Raw genomic sequence first — 16,774 nt, forward strand, 5'->3', positions numbered from 1 at the left:
ACCAAATGACCACTGATTACTCATCTATTTCTAGCAACAATAGATTTTACCGCTGAGGTTAGAAGAGAAAGGCAAGCTAAGACATGATGGTAAGCAGAACAAACCTCCACTTTGCCACCTTTGGCTTAAGAAATGTCAGGCCGAGTCGTTGAACAAGTTTCACTCCCAGCTTCCGAAGAAGAGTTTGGTTACTTTCAGAGAGTTTGCAGTTATCAAGGCATTCAAGCACTGTACTAGCTGGAAGGAACAAATTTCTCCATAAGTAAGTGTACCACATTAGTACTGTCCATCTTATTTTTAGCATATACTATGCATGAGAAAGTATACTAAAATATAATTGATCAGATCCAGCTTTACTTATACTTCATGTAGAACCAATGAGATTAAAGTGGTAAAATAGTCTTGAGTATGCCATAATTCCTGACTCATGACTCTAGCTTGCTAGGAAAGCAATATGCGAGACATCCCTATTTGGATATAACTTCAAACAAGCCACAGATGAAGGCTTCCTGGTTCTTTAATCTTTTCTGCTTGTCAAGAGAAGTTAATAGAGTGATCAAGACCATGCCTAAGCACACTTGCTCATTCCCAGGACATTTATTTTTTGCCCATTTCCCTGAAAATAACGCAAAACGCATTAGGGCTTATTTTCAGGGGATGATTTATTTTTGTCATGTACAACCATCTACATTTATTCAAATGCAGTCATGTCATCTTCTGGTTGCTGCACAATGGTAGAGGGCGGGCTTAACTAGGGCTTATTTTTGGAGTAGGACTTATATTACTAGCATCCTGAAAAATCATACTACAGCTTATTTTCAGGTTAGGTCCTATTTTAGGGGAAACAAGGTAGCAGTTACAATTTGTGTAAAATGACTAGACATAGCCTTTAAAAATTAAGGAATTAAAAGGAAATATTATTAATAGCCAAAGAAGCAGATGATTATACTGTATTTGTCACCTGAAGCAATGCTCAAGCATTTTAAAGAATGTCCCTAAGGCTACTATATTAATAGAAGAACCAGTAAGCCTGCATAGTTTTGAAATTTAACAACCATTTTCTTTGGTGAGTAGGTAGGTGGGGAATATAGAATATTACACACTGATTTTAAAAGCTACTATTGTTTTGCTTAGACACAACAGAACTCTAAATATTTGTTGGAGGTTAAACACAAAGGTTCATAATCTCCACTTTAGCAATAGTAAAGAAATGGAAAGGTGCTAATTGAAGAATTAGAATAATGCTAGTATCCAGAAATGAGGGTGGATTCATAAACTGCCCCAAATCCTCTTGTATACCTACACATTCGGAGACAAATAGTCCCAAGTTAAGAAATCACTACAGACTTGATCAATTCCACACAACTCAGCATGCAACAGATACTGTCTATAAGTGATTTCTTAATTTAACACAATCTGCCTCCAGAAGTTACACCATTTCTGTTGCACCAGTGTAACAGGGCCGTTGGTTTCATCTCTTTACTTTAACAAGGCATATACTGACGCATATGGTTGGATTTGTCAGTGCTTTTTTATTGAGCATGTGTATGTATTGACAACATGACATTAGAGACATTTATGAAATCTGTTCTTAACAAATTCCTGAGGAACCTGATCAGATGCACAAATTCAAGCTAAAGTGCAGATCAAATGAAGTCATTTTTCAGACTGTACTTCTCAGCTAATACATTCATCAAAATACATACATAAATGTGTATTTTAGGACATGACTAGATATAAATGCTGTGACTGAAAAGATGTCCAGAACCTATTGGGACAAAATTGATTTCAGAATGCTGAAAACATGCTGATCTGACTGAAAAGAGTAATATAAATGAACTCATACATCCAATCCAATTTGATGCACCCTCAGACATGCATGCTTATATGTATGACAAATCAATAAACACAGAAAAAGAAAGCAACATAGGTAGCAATTATCAATCTACAATAACAGCTGAGAAAAAAATAGGAACAATTCAGTCAATGTGAAGCATTTTTGAGACCGCAGACTTCAATTCTGGACTCTACAAGAAGAAAACCAGCAGCAGGAGACTCCTCTATCCCCACTTCATAAAATCATTATAATAAGGGACCCTTATGGATCATCAAATTCTGCCCCTGTCAAGGAAGCACAGTGGGGAATCTAACTCCCATGCTCTGGCTCCGCAACCACAGACCTAAACCACTGAGCTATCTGGCAGTTCTTAAACAGAATAGTTGAGTCAGAAGGGAGGGGCCTATAAAGCCATCAAGACCAACACCCTGCTCACTGCAGGAATCCAATCAAAGCAGAACTGCCGGATGTTTGTTTAATTTTCGTTTGACTATCTCCAGCAAAGGAGCACTCATCACCTCCTGAGGTAATTGGTCTCATTGTCGTACTGCTCTAACAGTTAAGAATTTTTTCTTGATATTCATTCACTCATTCCCCGTTTCCAACCAAAAAAGGTTCTCCAGAGGGAGAAGAATCAGACACAGGGAGCAGCAAGATAAACTAAACCCGAATTGGAAGGAGCCTGTTTGCACAAGTTATTTTCACTTCATTTTGGGGTGAATTTTCCTTTTCAGTAAAACTTTGCTATAAAACTTATGTTATTCAAGACAGTCTTCCTTCTACAGTAGAAGCTGGGTAAAAATGAATACTTGAGATATTTATAACACTATGAAGAATATTACCATATGGTAAACAGTCTTCCCTCTTTCCATGTTTAAAAAGTTTTGCCTGTAAAAAAAGAGGACAGATGTTATTATCGAAATACTATGAAACAGAGTGAATTAAAATCAACAATTTTTTAAAAAATCAAATTGATTTAAATCACAATTGAAATCTAAAAAATGATATTTTTTGACTTTTAAATTGTCAAAATGTACTTTTTAAAATTATATATTGTTATTTCAATCAATGTGATCTAAATTAAATCAACCTGGAAACAAATTATTGGCTAGAATGGCATTGGTCAGTAATACCCCCAATAACGGCAACGGCATAAATTGTGTGATGAACTGCTGCTAGTTAAGTCATGATCCATAAGCATAGCACAGCTTTCAAATTATTTTTGTTGTTTTATTTTAAAGCCAATTAAAACTTGTTTTGCACGCAGAAACCACACCAAACATTTACTGTAAGGAAAAAAAGAGTAGCTTCTTCCAAAACCCTCCAAAAGCTTTATTTCTAACTGCCCAAAAACCATAGTTCCATGTACAATCCTAACAGATGCTAGACATGGGCTTTTGTTTTACAACAACTACAGGAAGGGCACACACCTGAGGCCAAGCAGACTTTCATATGCTTATGGTAGTTGTAACAAATAACTGTTAAACTCCAGGGGAACTAAAAGGCATTGTGAGACTGGTAGTCTCTCTGTTCTTTACACTCCTATACATGATGATTCCTAAAAAAACTACCGCCCACTCTCTCCCTTTGCAATGGTTGAAGAAAAGAACATGTCAGGCCTCAGGTGTATATACTGAAACAGCTTTAAAAACTTGGAATTCTGGCAGGGGGAACTGTGTTATTTGTAAAGAAAAAACTGAAAAACCTGATAGATCCTGTGATTCAAGACCTCATCAAAAAAATGAAAACCATAGATGGCAGTCTTTTTTTAGTGTTCCACATGAAGCCTGACATGCAAACAGTTGCTAAAAAGTAACTTATACTTAATCCTATTAGTTTTCTCTTCTTGAGACATACTATACACAATTACAGAATTTGAACAGACTTCAAAGGTAATCTAGTCCAACCCCATATCAGAAACAGAAAACCTACTACTGTAGCATCCCTAATGGGTGATAAGTAGCCTTTGATTTCTAAAGCTTAAATGCAGAATAATTCATCACCTTCCAAGAAAATCTGTTTTGCTGCTAAATAATGCATATCAAAAGAATGGTTCTAATATTTGGACAAAAACCCATTTAATTTCAACCTGTTAATTTGGGTGCTAGCCTAGAACAGAAAACAAACAGGTTCCACCATGTGACAGCCCTAGGAATATGGCTATCATATCTCTTTTTAATTATCTCTTTGTCAACATTGTACTTAAACTGTGGTGTCTAAAATGAAATAGAGCACACCAAGTGATGTCCTATCAAACAGTGTAATTCTGACAACAGACTTCTGTTTATCCTGTGCAGAAATACTACATCAAACTTTTCATTCTCCACACTGCATTGCTGAATACATTTGGCTCAATATTCTCCCAAATGTACTGCTCTTGAAACAAGCATCTCATTATCTACTTGTGCATCAATTTCCCCTTGTCAGATCCAGAATTCTATACAAATATTTGTTTAAATCTGTTTTGTTAGCAGCTTCAGCTACTTGTGTGCACTCATCCTCAGTTCCCCTCCTTTCATTTCTTATGCATTTCCTTTTTATATCTGAGCACAACAGAAAACATACATAAAAACCTTTATTTCTTTTTATGTCTTCCATTTTTCTTGCTCATTAGAATTTTTTGCAATTCAGTACCTTCATTTTAAGAAACTCCCAAGCATATTGAAATGTTCTACCTGAGCATTTCTAACCATGAAAATGCACTTAGTATTTTCTCAAGGTACTCAAATGAGCTTTCCTGAAGTCCAGAGTACACTAATGTGAATTAATAATATATCTAGAGCTGAAACAGATGGCAAGTTCTAAATTTCTCTATAATTTCTATCTGTAGCAAAATGCTAAATTGTTCTAATTTTTTCCTTTTAATATAGATACTAGCCATAATCTATAATTTGAAAATTTAAACTGGGGCTATACATTTATTACATCAGCTAACATACCACAAAATATTTTGCAAGCATTTGGTTTCATCAGAAACTTTTATCAGACTAGATGGTAAACAAACCGAGGTGGAGGGAGAAGGGGGAAAAAGCCGATGGATGCTGGAACTGTATAGTTTGCTTTCAGTTAACACAGAATAAGGGAGGAGGTGGCAGACACTCAAATTAGTCTAATCTAAATGCTATGGTGGCTTCAGGTTCTATTCTCCCTAAAGTTAATCTGAGATGAACAAACAAACAAAGGCTAATCCTATATGTCTCAAAAAATCCAGGTGCTATCTGGACCCTGCTACTCTCGGACTCAAATGTCCTATGGTAGATTGAAAACAGAAGCAGAGATAAAACTATGAAAGTTTAAAATAACCCCCTCTCCAATTAGAGAAAAAATAAAATCTATAAAAATGAAGCAAAATGAAGTTAGATCTCAAGTAATGCTTCAGTTGTAGCTGAAGATTCTACATATCCTACTGAATCTTGCTGGGAATAAAATATAGACAAATACAGATGCTTTTATCTTCTTCTTTCTTTACAAAAAGGTAATCATTTTTAAAACTGTATCCAAGATATTCGTAACGACAAGAGCACTGATTTAATCTAAGATAAAGATAAAGTGTGGTGGTGTTGCGGGCTAAACCGCAGAAGCCTTTGTGTGCTGCAGGGTCAGAAGACCAGCAGTCGTAAGATCGAATCCACGCAACAGAGTGAGCTCTCATCCCTTGTCCCAGCTCCTGCCAACCTAGCAGTTCAAAAGCATGTAAATGCGAGTAGATAAATAGGTACCATCTTGGTGGGAAGGTAAACAGTGTTTCGAATCTAAGTTGTGCTGGCCACGTGACAACGGAAACTGTTTTCGGACAAACACTGGCTCCACGGCTTGGAAATGGGGATGAGCACCGCCCCCTAGAGTTGAACACAACTGACTAAAATGTCAAGGGGAACCTTTCCCTTTACCTTTACTAAAGCCAATTTACTTCATTTCTTTAAAAGTATGCTTTAATATATTTGGTTGTCTCAAATGCTGTCCCACTGCTAACATAAGGCTCTTTAATCCAACAGAGACTTGCACCCTCACGCCTTCCTCATCTACCCTTTACTGTTCCATGGTTAGACTCATGGAACAGCAAATAATGTGAACTGTTCTCCTGGCCTCCTCCTTAATACAGGGATTTATCATCACCTTGTCTCTGGCATAGAGACAGCATTTCACATTAAACAATGAAAGCAGTAGCAGTAGCTACCAACCAGCAGCTAGCAAAATTACCTTCTGTTGCTACCTTTGGCCAGCTGAGAGGAGAAAGGTCTCTCGTGCAAATGGGGAGAAGAAAGCAGGAAAGCTTTTGTTCTATGCATCCACTATGCCCAAGAACAGAAATTTTAAGTCTAAGCCACCACAGGAGTCAGATCAAAGCCAGTTCACATATATGTACAACTGCACAAATGAGCCACTGACATTCAGTCACTATGAGCAGAAGTTTCATCACAGCACTTGATGTTAATTCAGATGCCCATACTTCAAAAGATTTCTTTTAGGCATTCAGATTGTATTGTGTCCCTATTAATTACCTACAGAATTTGTTAGAAAAAAGACATCCATGACATTTGGTTTATCACTGGGAGAAGTGATCAGCTGATTTAAAAAAGCTGGATTCTGGGATATTCCGTTGTCGGGTATCTTTCTGTAAATGGTAATGACCACAAGAGGGGATCTTATAGACCAGCAATGGCGAACCTATGGCACATGTGCCACAGCTGGCACACAGAGCCCTCTCTGTGGGCATGTGAGTCGGAAGTCACCAGATGGCTACCCCTAGCAGCCAAACCTGAGGTGGCTAAAGCCACAGGGCTAGCAACCCAACAGGAAGCGGGCCAGATTCTGGAGCAGCTGGCGCTGGCGAGCTGGCCAAGCTATAGGTAGTGGCGGGGTAGGGCATGACTGGAGGCAGATCTGGAGTGGCATGTGGAGGCCCCCCTTTGGGCCTGGGATTCCCCGCTGAGTTGTTTTTTGGGTTTTGTTTTGTTTTTTGGCGCAGTTCGGGCACTCAGGCTCAAAAAGGTCTGCCATCACTGTTATAGACTATGATGACTGTTGACACTGGTGCCATCAACATTCAGGCTGGCCTTTGCTATGTAAAGTTTTGCATCCTTATTCTTGGTTGACTATGAGGGTAGGATATTGAAAGGTACCAGAATTGAGAATCTGCCCATGTGGGCAGGGAAAGACTGAATCCCTGCAGCACATGCTATTTTATTGTACACTCTACAAGGATATCCGCCTGTCACATCAGATGGTCTTTCTCCCCCTTCATTCCGGATGGGCAGACCTGAGGAAAATACAATACCTTCTAGGTGACCTTAGCAAGGAAGTCACTCTATCAACCGCCAGATACGTCCAGGCCATTATCCAGAGACGCCGCAACATGTTCCCCCAAAACGAGGGGCTCCAACTTTGATGTTCTGGTTCCTCCTCCCCCCAGTAATGAATCTTTCCCCGGTATTTTATTGTTTTATCGTTTTATTTATGCAGCATGCCAATAAAGGTTTCTGTACTGTACTGTACTGAAAGGTACCATATCTTGGTGTTTTGAATTGCACAGAAGCAACATCCCATATTCATAAATGAGAGCAGGTTCTGTATTTGTTTTTGAATAACTGAATTCTAATATCATCTATGCCTTTACAATGTGATTTTGATTACATAGCCCATTCTGCATATTTATGTTTGTGAATTCCCAGAATTTTCTCTCTAACATAGACCTATTTAATTTTACATGGACCACTATTCATTAATGAAACATCACAGAAAAGTTAGAGGTACATTAAGGAAAATTCATCACAACCTGTTTCTGAAGAAAAAAGGAGGGATAATTCAGTTCTTTAAAGTGATACTTGGGTGTATAGAAAGAACAACAAAAATGTTTATTATTCAAAAAATACAATCCGTGACTGCAAGACAGCTAGACTGCCTTCTTCTTGAATTATTTCCTTTTAAGAACAGCACTGAACTTGAAACAGTTTAGGATGTCATGTTTCTGCATAAGACTCTTCACTTATTTTATGGACTTCCATCCTTATTGCTCAACCCCAACTGGAATTAATCAACTCTCTTACCATAACCACCTTCTCATTATGCTTAAAATATCCTTTCCATTTTCTAAACATCTCCTTAATTTCAGAGGCACTGAGAGGGCTACCACTGATGACAATGACAGTCCAACCATCATTTGCAAGGGCTTCCCTGAAGTCCAGGCTATCTGACCTGCTTTAACTAGATTTTATGACACCAAAGCAGCAGGGTACATAGAGTACAAAATACTGGTGCACACGAGCTATACATTCTTCCACCAAACCTCCCAAAAGGCAAGTTCCCATCACGTGCCCACCAAACAATTCAAACTCTTCCCAATTCCTAATTTCATCACTGGGGTTGGGGGATTCTCAGTCAATATGGGGCATTGGGACTACAATACAGCCCCAAGCCACCCCACTCCCTCCATAGAGGGCTTGTAGTGCTGGCTGCACAGAAATAAGGATAGATCCTCAGCACTTCTTACTGTCACCGCTCCCATTGGTGCTTGCACCTCCTCTGTGTGTGGTGGGAGCCAGGTACACTGCCAGATGTCGAGGCCTCTGCAGGGATGGGATTGGCGGCAACATTTTCAAGGGCGGGGCAGTAGACCCACCAGGAGTGCTTGCTGTGACCCCTTCCCAGGCACATAATATGTAAAGTAGCTTATAGTCAACAGCACCATAGATGAGAACATCACAGAGAAAGCTGTCTTGTTCTCCTAAATGTTGACTGACCTCCTTCTGGATGCACAACCAAGTATCTATGATACAACACAATCAAAAGGGAATGCCTACTCCAAAACTTTCTTCCTTGGATGAATAATTAAAGAAAGTTCCTCTCATGTATGAAAAAAACACAGTGCAATTCTACTCTATTGTATTTGTACAAGATTTGTGCAACCTGCCACAGATAATTGATGAGATACCTGGACAGCTCACAGTAATATGCCTACTAAATTATACAGCCAAGAGTCATCCTGGCAACCGGTCAGTTAGCTGCAATTAGTTGTGGCAAGTTATGCTAACTTTATACAAACATCAAAGGGATTCGGGCTAGTAAGTAGAGATGGGAGTATTTGTATTCGTATACAAATATGAATCCCCCTCCACAGGTGGACATAACTAAGGTCTAGCCTCCTGGGGCCAGACTGTCCACTCACCTTCTGCTGTTGCCGCGGGCTCCACATTCCCATCCTATTCCTCTGGAGCTTTCGGTCTGCGAGCCACTCCTGGCAGGAGGACGAGCCTCCCTGCAAGGTCTAAGAGTGGCTCGCAGACTACAAGCTCCAGAGCGCTAGGGAGTGCCGAGCCCGCGGCAACAGCGGAAGATGAGTGGACGGTCCGGCCCCAGGGGGCTGGACCCTCGTTATGTCCACCTGTGGGGGGGTATTCATATACAAATACGAATACCCCCATCTCTACTAGTAAGTTACTTAGCAAGCTTATCTACAAACACATTATCATGTATCAGTCTCAGGACAATGGGGTTATAAGAGACATTTTTGTAATATTCCCCCACTAATGAATCTGTGTGTCTTTAGCCAGAAAGGAAGTCTTCATTATCTACAAGTGGTGATCAGAGTAGCAAACTCCTCTCATAATTCATTTCCAGAGAAACAATGTTATTATTAGTCAGAACTTCCAGGAACTCCTGGACACAGAAGCTGATGGGATCTGGCTTCATTACTTAGCAAATAAGCAAAGTGCTGAAGCAGGCAACACAGCCATCTGTACCTGGAAGAGCTGGCTGACAGGTTTTCTCCCTTTCCCCCCTGGAGGAACAAAGCCCTGTTCCTCCATTATGCACTGAGGTAAAAGATCCACTTGATATGTCAGTAAGTCTTCCAGTTGTTTTTAGGCTCTATGGCCCCTGGCATCAGTCAGCCCTGTGGTTCTCAACCTTGGGTTACCCAGGTATTCTTGGACTACAACTCCCAGAAACCTTCGCCAGCACAACAGGTGGTGAAGGCTTCTGGGAGTTGCAGTCCAAAAACACCTGGGTTACCTAAAATTGAGAACCACTGAGTCAGCCGACATTGAGCTACAGCAGTGATCTAGTCCCCCGCTACAAAATGGTTCTTCACCCAGATCTAGAAACAGGAACTCAAGTGAAGTTGATGCCCGAACAACCAGTTCTTTCATTTAACTCAGGAACAAAACTAGATAGTGTCCATGGCTGAAGACCAAAAAAAAGACTAAAATTATGCAAAGAATATTAATAAATTTATTTTAAGCCCATTTAAACACTCAGCCAGACACCAAACTCAGCACTTTATTTCAACTTTATATTTCATCACTCCAGTAGGAAGGAAGCCTTCTAGATAAATGTGGCCAGGAGTTAAAGTTAAAGGAACATAGCCCAACCCTAGAAATGTTTGCACATATTCAGTGGCTATTTACAGACTTCAATAATTTCAGCTATGGCTTATATGCAACAAAAACTCCCTGAGGCTATACACCTGCTTTGTTTTGGAATCCAATGAACTGCACTTCACAATCTTAAACACAGCTTTAATGAACAGGGCACTGCAATGCATGAAGAACAGTGTGGATTGGGATCAGCGTAAGATCCTCAAGAAGCCTTAATTCTTCTCTAACAAATTCTGGTGTTAAACTCCCGACATCAGAAAGAAATGTTTATATGAGGAATACTGCAGAGACCTGTAATATGAAATTTGAAGTACTACCTTTCAAGAGTTGCCCTCCAGAATCTCTCTTGACTCTTTGGAAAAATGCTTATGGTATAAATACTGTTGTGTTAAAAGACAGAGAGAGGGAGGGAGGGAGAGACAGAGACACACACAGAGCGAGGCAGGCATATTTTCTACATTGGGATTTAGCCTGTCACAAAAATCCCCGAGAAGTTAAACAGACAGGACTGACAAAATAAAAGATGCCTGTTACTTTTTTTGTTGTTTTTGGTACAAGCTATAAAAGTCATTGTTCAATAGAAAAGTTATGATTACTGTATTGTAGCAATTACAAATATAAAATAAAGGAGGGGGAAAGGGAGAAAAAAGGAAATAACTAGATAGTGTTAATTCAAGAAACTCTTTCGAGTAAGCAAAGGGCTTGACTGTGTAAACCAACAGCATGAAGGACCTTACAGAGTGTTGGGAAGTATTTCATGTTCCTTCTTTCAAGAAGGCAATGTGTATCCTGGCTTCAAGACTACAAGCCAAGCTGTCTAAGAGCCTGTAAATTGGTCTACATTACTCCATAAACCATACAAATTATTCAACCATCATCAGGTTTTAGTATCAGGCCTTCTCTAACATAAGCTTACCTGTTTACTGAAACATTCAGCTGAGGCCATCATGTAGGCTCTCATACCATCTGACATGCCCCTAGAAAGGATATAGAAGCAAGCCTTCTTGATGGCTACTCTTTGCCTTCAGAACCCAGTACATAAGGAGCACAACTTGCTCCTTATTTCATGGCCTTTCACCACATTGTGACAACCTTCCTTAAAAAAATAAAGGAGAATGGGTTTTTAGGGAACTTTTTAATTTCATACTATACAGGCAGGTCTGTATTTTTATTGTTGTCACTACTCTGGAGAGGGAAAATAAATTGGTGTCACATGTGTTTTATCTTCTTATTGAATTAATCATATCACTCTCAATTACTTTTTGTTCAGCATTTTTTCATTGGCTTTCAATTATATGTTTGTATCTTGAGCTTTTTGCAGAAAAGTTGACTACAGAAGTTTATGTAAAGAAATAAAGGGTTATTAACACTGGGGCAATCTAATTTTTTTTCTATGAAAACAAACGACTTTATGAATATTGGCTATTTATTTATTCATTCATTCATTCGATTTATACCCCGCCCCCCTAGACAGCGTCTACTCGGAGCGGCTTACAAAACCTTGGCTAGGTAGGTGAACTGACCTTTCAACTTATTTTAGTTTGACAACACTGCTTGCTGAAGTATAAATTGCACACAAAGAGCAACAAGCTAACTGCACACCCCGTTCTGTTTATCTAGCAGCATTTGTGTTATAAACAAACAAATAAGCTCAATGTAATTCAGAGAATATAGATTTCAGGATTTGGATCTGCTAAGCCTGAGCATACATTTCACTTCAACCACAAATTTATTGGCCAAATCGTTCACTGTGCCTCACCTTACCACCAGTAAAATGAAAGCAGTGGTGACCTTTCACAAGGTTCCAGAGAAGGCAAATCCAATAAAGACAATAAATGACTTATACACATAATTTGGTTACTTCTGAAAATAACAACAAGATAGGGCATTAGTAATTCTACTATTCATTTTTAATCTGAAGCCCCCATTGTTTAAAAAGTATTTAGGTGCATAACAACCGTAAGGCATAGATAGGCTCCTTATTCATACTCAAAGGAGGAATTGGAAACATATATATAATATACAGAAATCATGTTATGTGCTTGTTATACAACATTTTGCCATTTTACTCAAACTACATCCTATCTGGTTGAACAAGACTTAATCCTACAAAGGTATTTAATTTCATACTGGTTATAGTTTTTAAATATGTTCAATTGGATTTCTAAATGGTAAGCTACAATCAATGTCCCCAATTACGTTAAATAATATTGTGCAAATTTTATTTGCCTAATTAAAAAGGCAAAATCACCGCAATCAAAATAATGCAATGGGATTGAAAACCAAATGTGAATAGCAATGTTACAGAGAAACATGAGAACAATAACTATTTTCATAACTAAAGTAAGACAGAAGACCCATAAAAAGGAGAAACTCATTTTAATTGTTTGCTATTATTTTCCTAATCAAGTAGCATCTGATTTATGGCAACCCTACTAGGATTTTCACGGTATGTATTTCTCCCCCCAGAAGCCTCTATGGCTAAGGAAGGATTTAAACCCAGGTTTAAGTCCAAAATTCTACCCAGTAGGAGCTCAATAATATGTTTGCTTTGCCTCATTAAAAGAAATTAAGAGTCCACAGTAGATAAAGCCAGAAGGAGGGAAGGTGTATATTGTGTGCCTTGGGCATTCCTAAGTTACTCCACGTTCCTTTGATATTAATCGGGACACATAGTATGTGCTAAACTAACCAACCTGTTGAAAGGAATGCCTCTCCTTTAAATAATTGCACCACCTACAAATTAGAGAAAACCATTGGTGTATCCTAGCAATAGAAGTGTCAGATCTGGTTTTGTTGCTTTTGAAATAACATGGTGCAAAGTACAAACAAAAACTAGTTTCTTAGTAATCAGGGAAGAACCTGACACACCTCCTAATTGTCTGCATAACCCACTTCAGCTTCACCTTTGTAAGATGTAAGAATCAGCGTTACCTCTGGGACATATTCCCCAAGCTATATAAATCATCACTATTAAGGGTGGCATGACTGTTTGGCAGTCCGTACATCTTGCAGCCAAACATGCAATAATTTGAAGTTACCCTCTGGCTCCAGTAAACTATGAGCAATGGGATATGCCCAACCTTAAGGGAAAATTGGAAAGAGCACAGAAAATTGCTCTTTAGCTCCACTCAGAGTTCAAACAATTTGCTGTCCCCAGGATCATATTTTACCAAAAGCACAACAAATGACAAACAGCTCTCAAGTGGGTATGCTGCATATGTTGGAAAAGGAATAAATCTACATACAGTTTAGGAAAAGAAACATATAGCCTACAGGATGCACACAACCACTAAGTCATTTAGACTCTCAAGTTTTCATTTTCATCTTTTTGACAATCTTATTCTTGATATTTAATTCAAAAGTGTGTAGTAATCCATGTAAAGGTGTGAAACTGGGCAAGGTGGGTGGGGTGACAGATAAAATTCCCCAATATACAATATAAGATTTTATTCCAAGAGCTATGAACAAAAGGAAACTTACAGAAAGAGCTTTCCATTCCGTTCCTCCCTTCTGAAACCCTATGCTATATAACTCTCCTCTCTGGATAGTCATCAGATGATCATTAATAGTGTGGAATGGGCTGTTGCTAGGTAAGAGGTGGTGAAATTGTGCAAAAGCAAGCAGGGACATCTTCTTTAAACATAATTCAGTTTGAACAACATGCCACTGCCCTCTTCTGACCAATATCTTCCATCACCCCACTCTTTCGGGTGGGCCGCTGAAATTCTACAAAGGCTCTGAAGTTCTTCTCTTGAGATCCAAACCACTGGTTCCATCATCATTTTTAAATTATTTACTCACACAAAGTTCCACATTTTGGATGAACAGTTCGACACTTTCATTCTTTGTTCATGTCAGAAGCATTAATGTAAACAAATATATCTAATATTTTTTGCCCAATAGCAGACATTGGGGGCAGCTAACATCTTCCATGGTACATGGTGAGGGGCACAGAGTACACTGGCATAAGTGTAAAGTTTCCAGTTCTTCTCTGCACCTGGAAAGGACTATGTCAATGTGAAAACCTGATTTTTTTTTAAGTTCACCTAGGTTCTGCCACCTCTAGTCTGTAGCCTGTTAAATGACTTCCATATAAACCAATTCTCCATGTGACATTTCTGGGGTTCCATTCATTTTAGAAGGTGGGTAGTTCTTTCTCAAGACTGAAGGATGCCTACATTGAGTTCTTTCTTTCCACATTATAGTCCTGATATTCACTGCCATTCCCTTGAGATTCATGAACATTCTGAAAACACATTTCCTTTATTTGAATCAAGGAAGGGATGGGATGGTAGCCAAAGAGTAGATGCACGTTTGATGTACATGCTTTGAGTCTTTCATGGTCAGCTGCTACCTCTCAGTCTATGTCACTGGATGCAATGCCTGCTAGGTAACTGCTTTTATCAATAGGGGTTGGCTCCAGTAATCATTCTACATATTTCCTGGAATGCTATGTCTACCTGTTTTGCATGGGCTGAACTATACCACACAAGGCTGGTGTATTTGCCTGCAGAGCAGCATAGGGTCAAGGCTGTAACACTTACTGTTTGTGGTTGTGCACTCCAATTGATTCCTGACATAATCTGAACAACATTGTTCCTTGTGGAGACCTTTTGCTTTGTATTCTGGCAGTGTTTCTTATAGGTCAGCATATGATCCAAAGAATCACCCAGTTATTTGGAGGCAAAACAATGATCTAGTTGGATGCCCTTCCAAATAAACTGAAGTCTCTGAGATGCCCCACTTAAAATATCCAGTGGTTGTACATATGCTTTTCATATGTATGAAAACTCCATATTCAGCCATAAGCATCTCAAGATAAGGCTGGGAAAGACTGTCTGAAACCATGGACAGCTGCTGATAGACAGTACTGAGTCAACTGAAATGATTATCTGACTCAGTATAAGGCATCTCCCTCGATCCCTTATTAAAATATGCATTAGCAGTTTTGAGTGAACTAAAATTAAGCCCTAAATGAAAAACCATAAATAGGATTAAAGTACAAACTGCAATTAAACTTTGAAAGCAGCCTGAAATTAAAGGGAGGGGGGATTGTCTAGGCTTCTAGTGGTGGGGTGGGGCAGAGAAGGCAGCTTAGAAGACTCAAAACCTTTTAATAGACGAGACAGATAACACAATAGAAAAGTGGCCACAAAACCTTGGGTTAACAGATTTTAAAATTGTGCCTACTCGAACAGGTTAAAAACTTGATTCATGTCAAAAAATAAGTACAGGGGCCACAGTGACCTACACTTCTGCTTTTGTGCCCCAAGACTTAAAACATTAATAATCTGGATATCTCTCACCTGGGGCTTAATCTACCACAACACAGAGGTTTTTCCAGACAATACTGAAAAAGATAGGGAGTGTTCAGGGAAATGCCCTTTTCTTAAGACACACATAAAAACAGTAGTTAAGGTAGCCCATTCTGATAAAGAATTCTAGCCAGGAAGTTTATTTAAATTCATAACTCGTATTTGTATACCGTACCTCTTATAAAAGAAATTAAACACAGCTTAGTAAGTTTCTATGCCCCAGGCTATTCCAAGATGAGGACACGCTGCTGTCACGCAAGAGCCTGATGTGCTAACACCCTGCAGGGCTAACAAAACATTTGCTGGTTACATAGGGGCAGGTTTAAAAGCAAACTTGCTGGCCTATTGAGTTAATGCTACAGAGTTCTCAAACAGATGTTTCCTACAATTACAGAAAAATAGTAGTTTTTTCACTCATTTTGCATCAATGCTCTTTTCAGTCATTCAAAGATTTTTACATGTAAATTTCATCTATCAGAATATCAGTGTCAAACCACACAGAAGTTAAAGGCATCTCCGTATCTTAAGTGTTTTCCTATGTCTAAATGGCACCAACCAAAGGACTGAGAAATAACAGGATCAAAGAAGAAATGGAGAGGATATGAATCCATTCCTGCCCTGGAACAGTAATCCTGATGAAACTCCTCTGAACACTGAGCAGAAATTCCCCACCGATACCAAGCAACCAGCTAGTTACAAATAAATAACCAAGGCATTTAATGTAAATCTCTTTAGCATACAATACACATGCAATTCTGCCTTTTAGTGCCATATTTCAAACCTGTAGCTGAAAGGGATCAAGTTGTGCTCCCTGTTGGCAACATATAATTTCACAACAGGTGTCCTACCAACAGGTGCAGCAGAACAGGCCCATAATTGGAATCAGGTTGTGTAATACGCAGCACATGTTCCAACAAGAACTGTCAGTCTTAACCACTGTATATTAAATGAAGAATTAAATAGCAACATGCCAGTTTGCTCTGGCAAATTTAAGAAATCTTTCAGAACTCAAGATTCTGTTTGAGTGCTACTTCTTTCCCCCAACTCTCTCTTCTTGCTAAACCTAAACATATGGTGAAAATGGAGCAGAGTGACTCTCAGGGCTGCACATTCCATCCCACTAAGTGGATAATACGGTGATTACAAAGGCTGGTCTTGCATTTATTTAAATGTATGCTCCCTTTAATCCAGGAAGTAAAACCTGATTTTCTAGTGATGTCTATGTAATAAAGTCTGGAAGAATA

The 16,774-nt window shown here is 39.0% G+C and overlaps 1 protein-coding gene across 2 annotated transcripts in view; it reads right to left on the bottom strand.

The window, feature by feature from the left end:
* TBCD (tubulin folding cofactor D) overlaps positions 1 to 16,774 on the bottom strand; it is a 209,881-nt gene that overhangs the window by 172,938 nt on the left and 20,169 nt on the right. For both annotated transcript variants that reach the window (XM_020785911.3, XM_020785913.3), the window contains exons 9-10: positions 2,680 to 2,725; positions 105 to 237 (exon numbers count right to left, since the gene is read on the bottom strand). In XM_020785911.3, coding sequence (XP_020641570.2) covers positions 105 to 237; positions 2,680 to 2,725 — 179 coding nt within the window. The remainder of the gene's footprint in view (positions 1 to 104; positions 238 to 2,679; positions 2,726 to 16,774) is intronic.

The sequence above is a fragment of the Pogona vitticeps genome, chromosome 2 (assembly GCF_051106095.1).
Source record: "Pogona vitticeps strain Pit_001003342236 chromosome 2, PviZW2.1, whole genome shotgun sequence".
Taxonomy (NCBI): domain Eukaryota; kingdom Metazoa; phylum Chordata; class Lepidosauria; order Squamata; family Agamidae; genus Pogona; species Pogona vitticeps.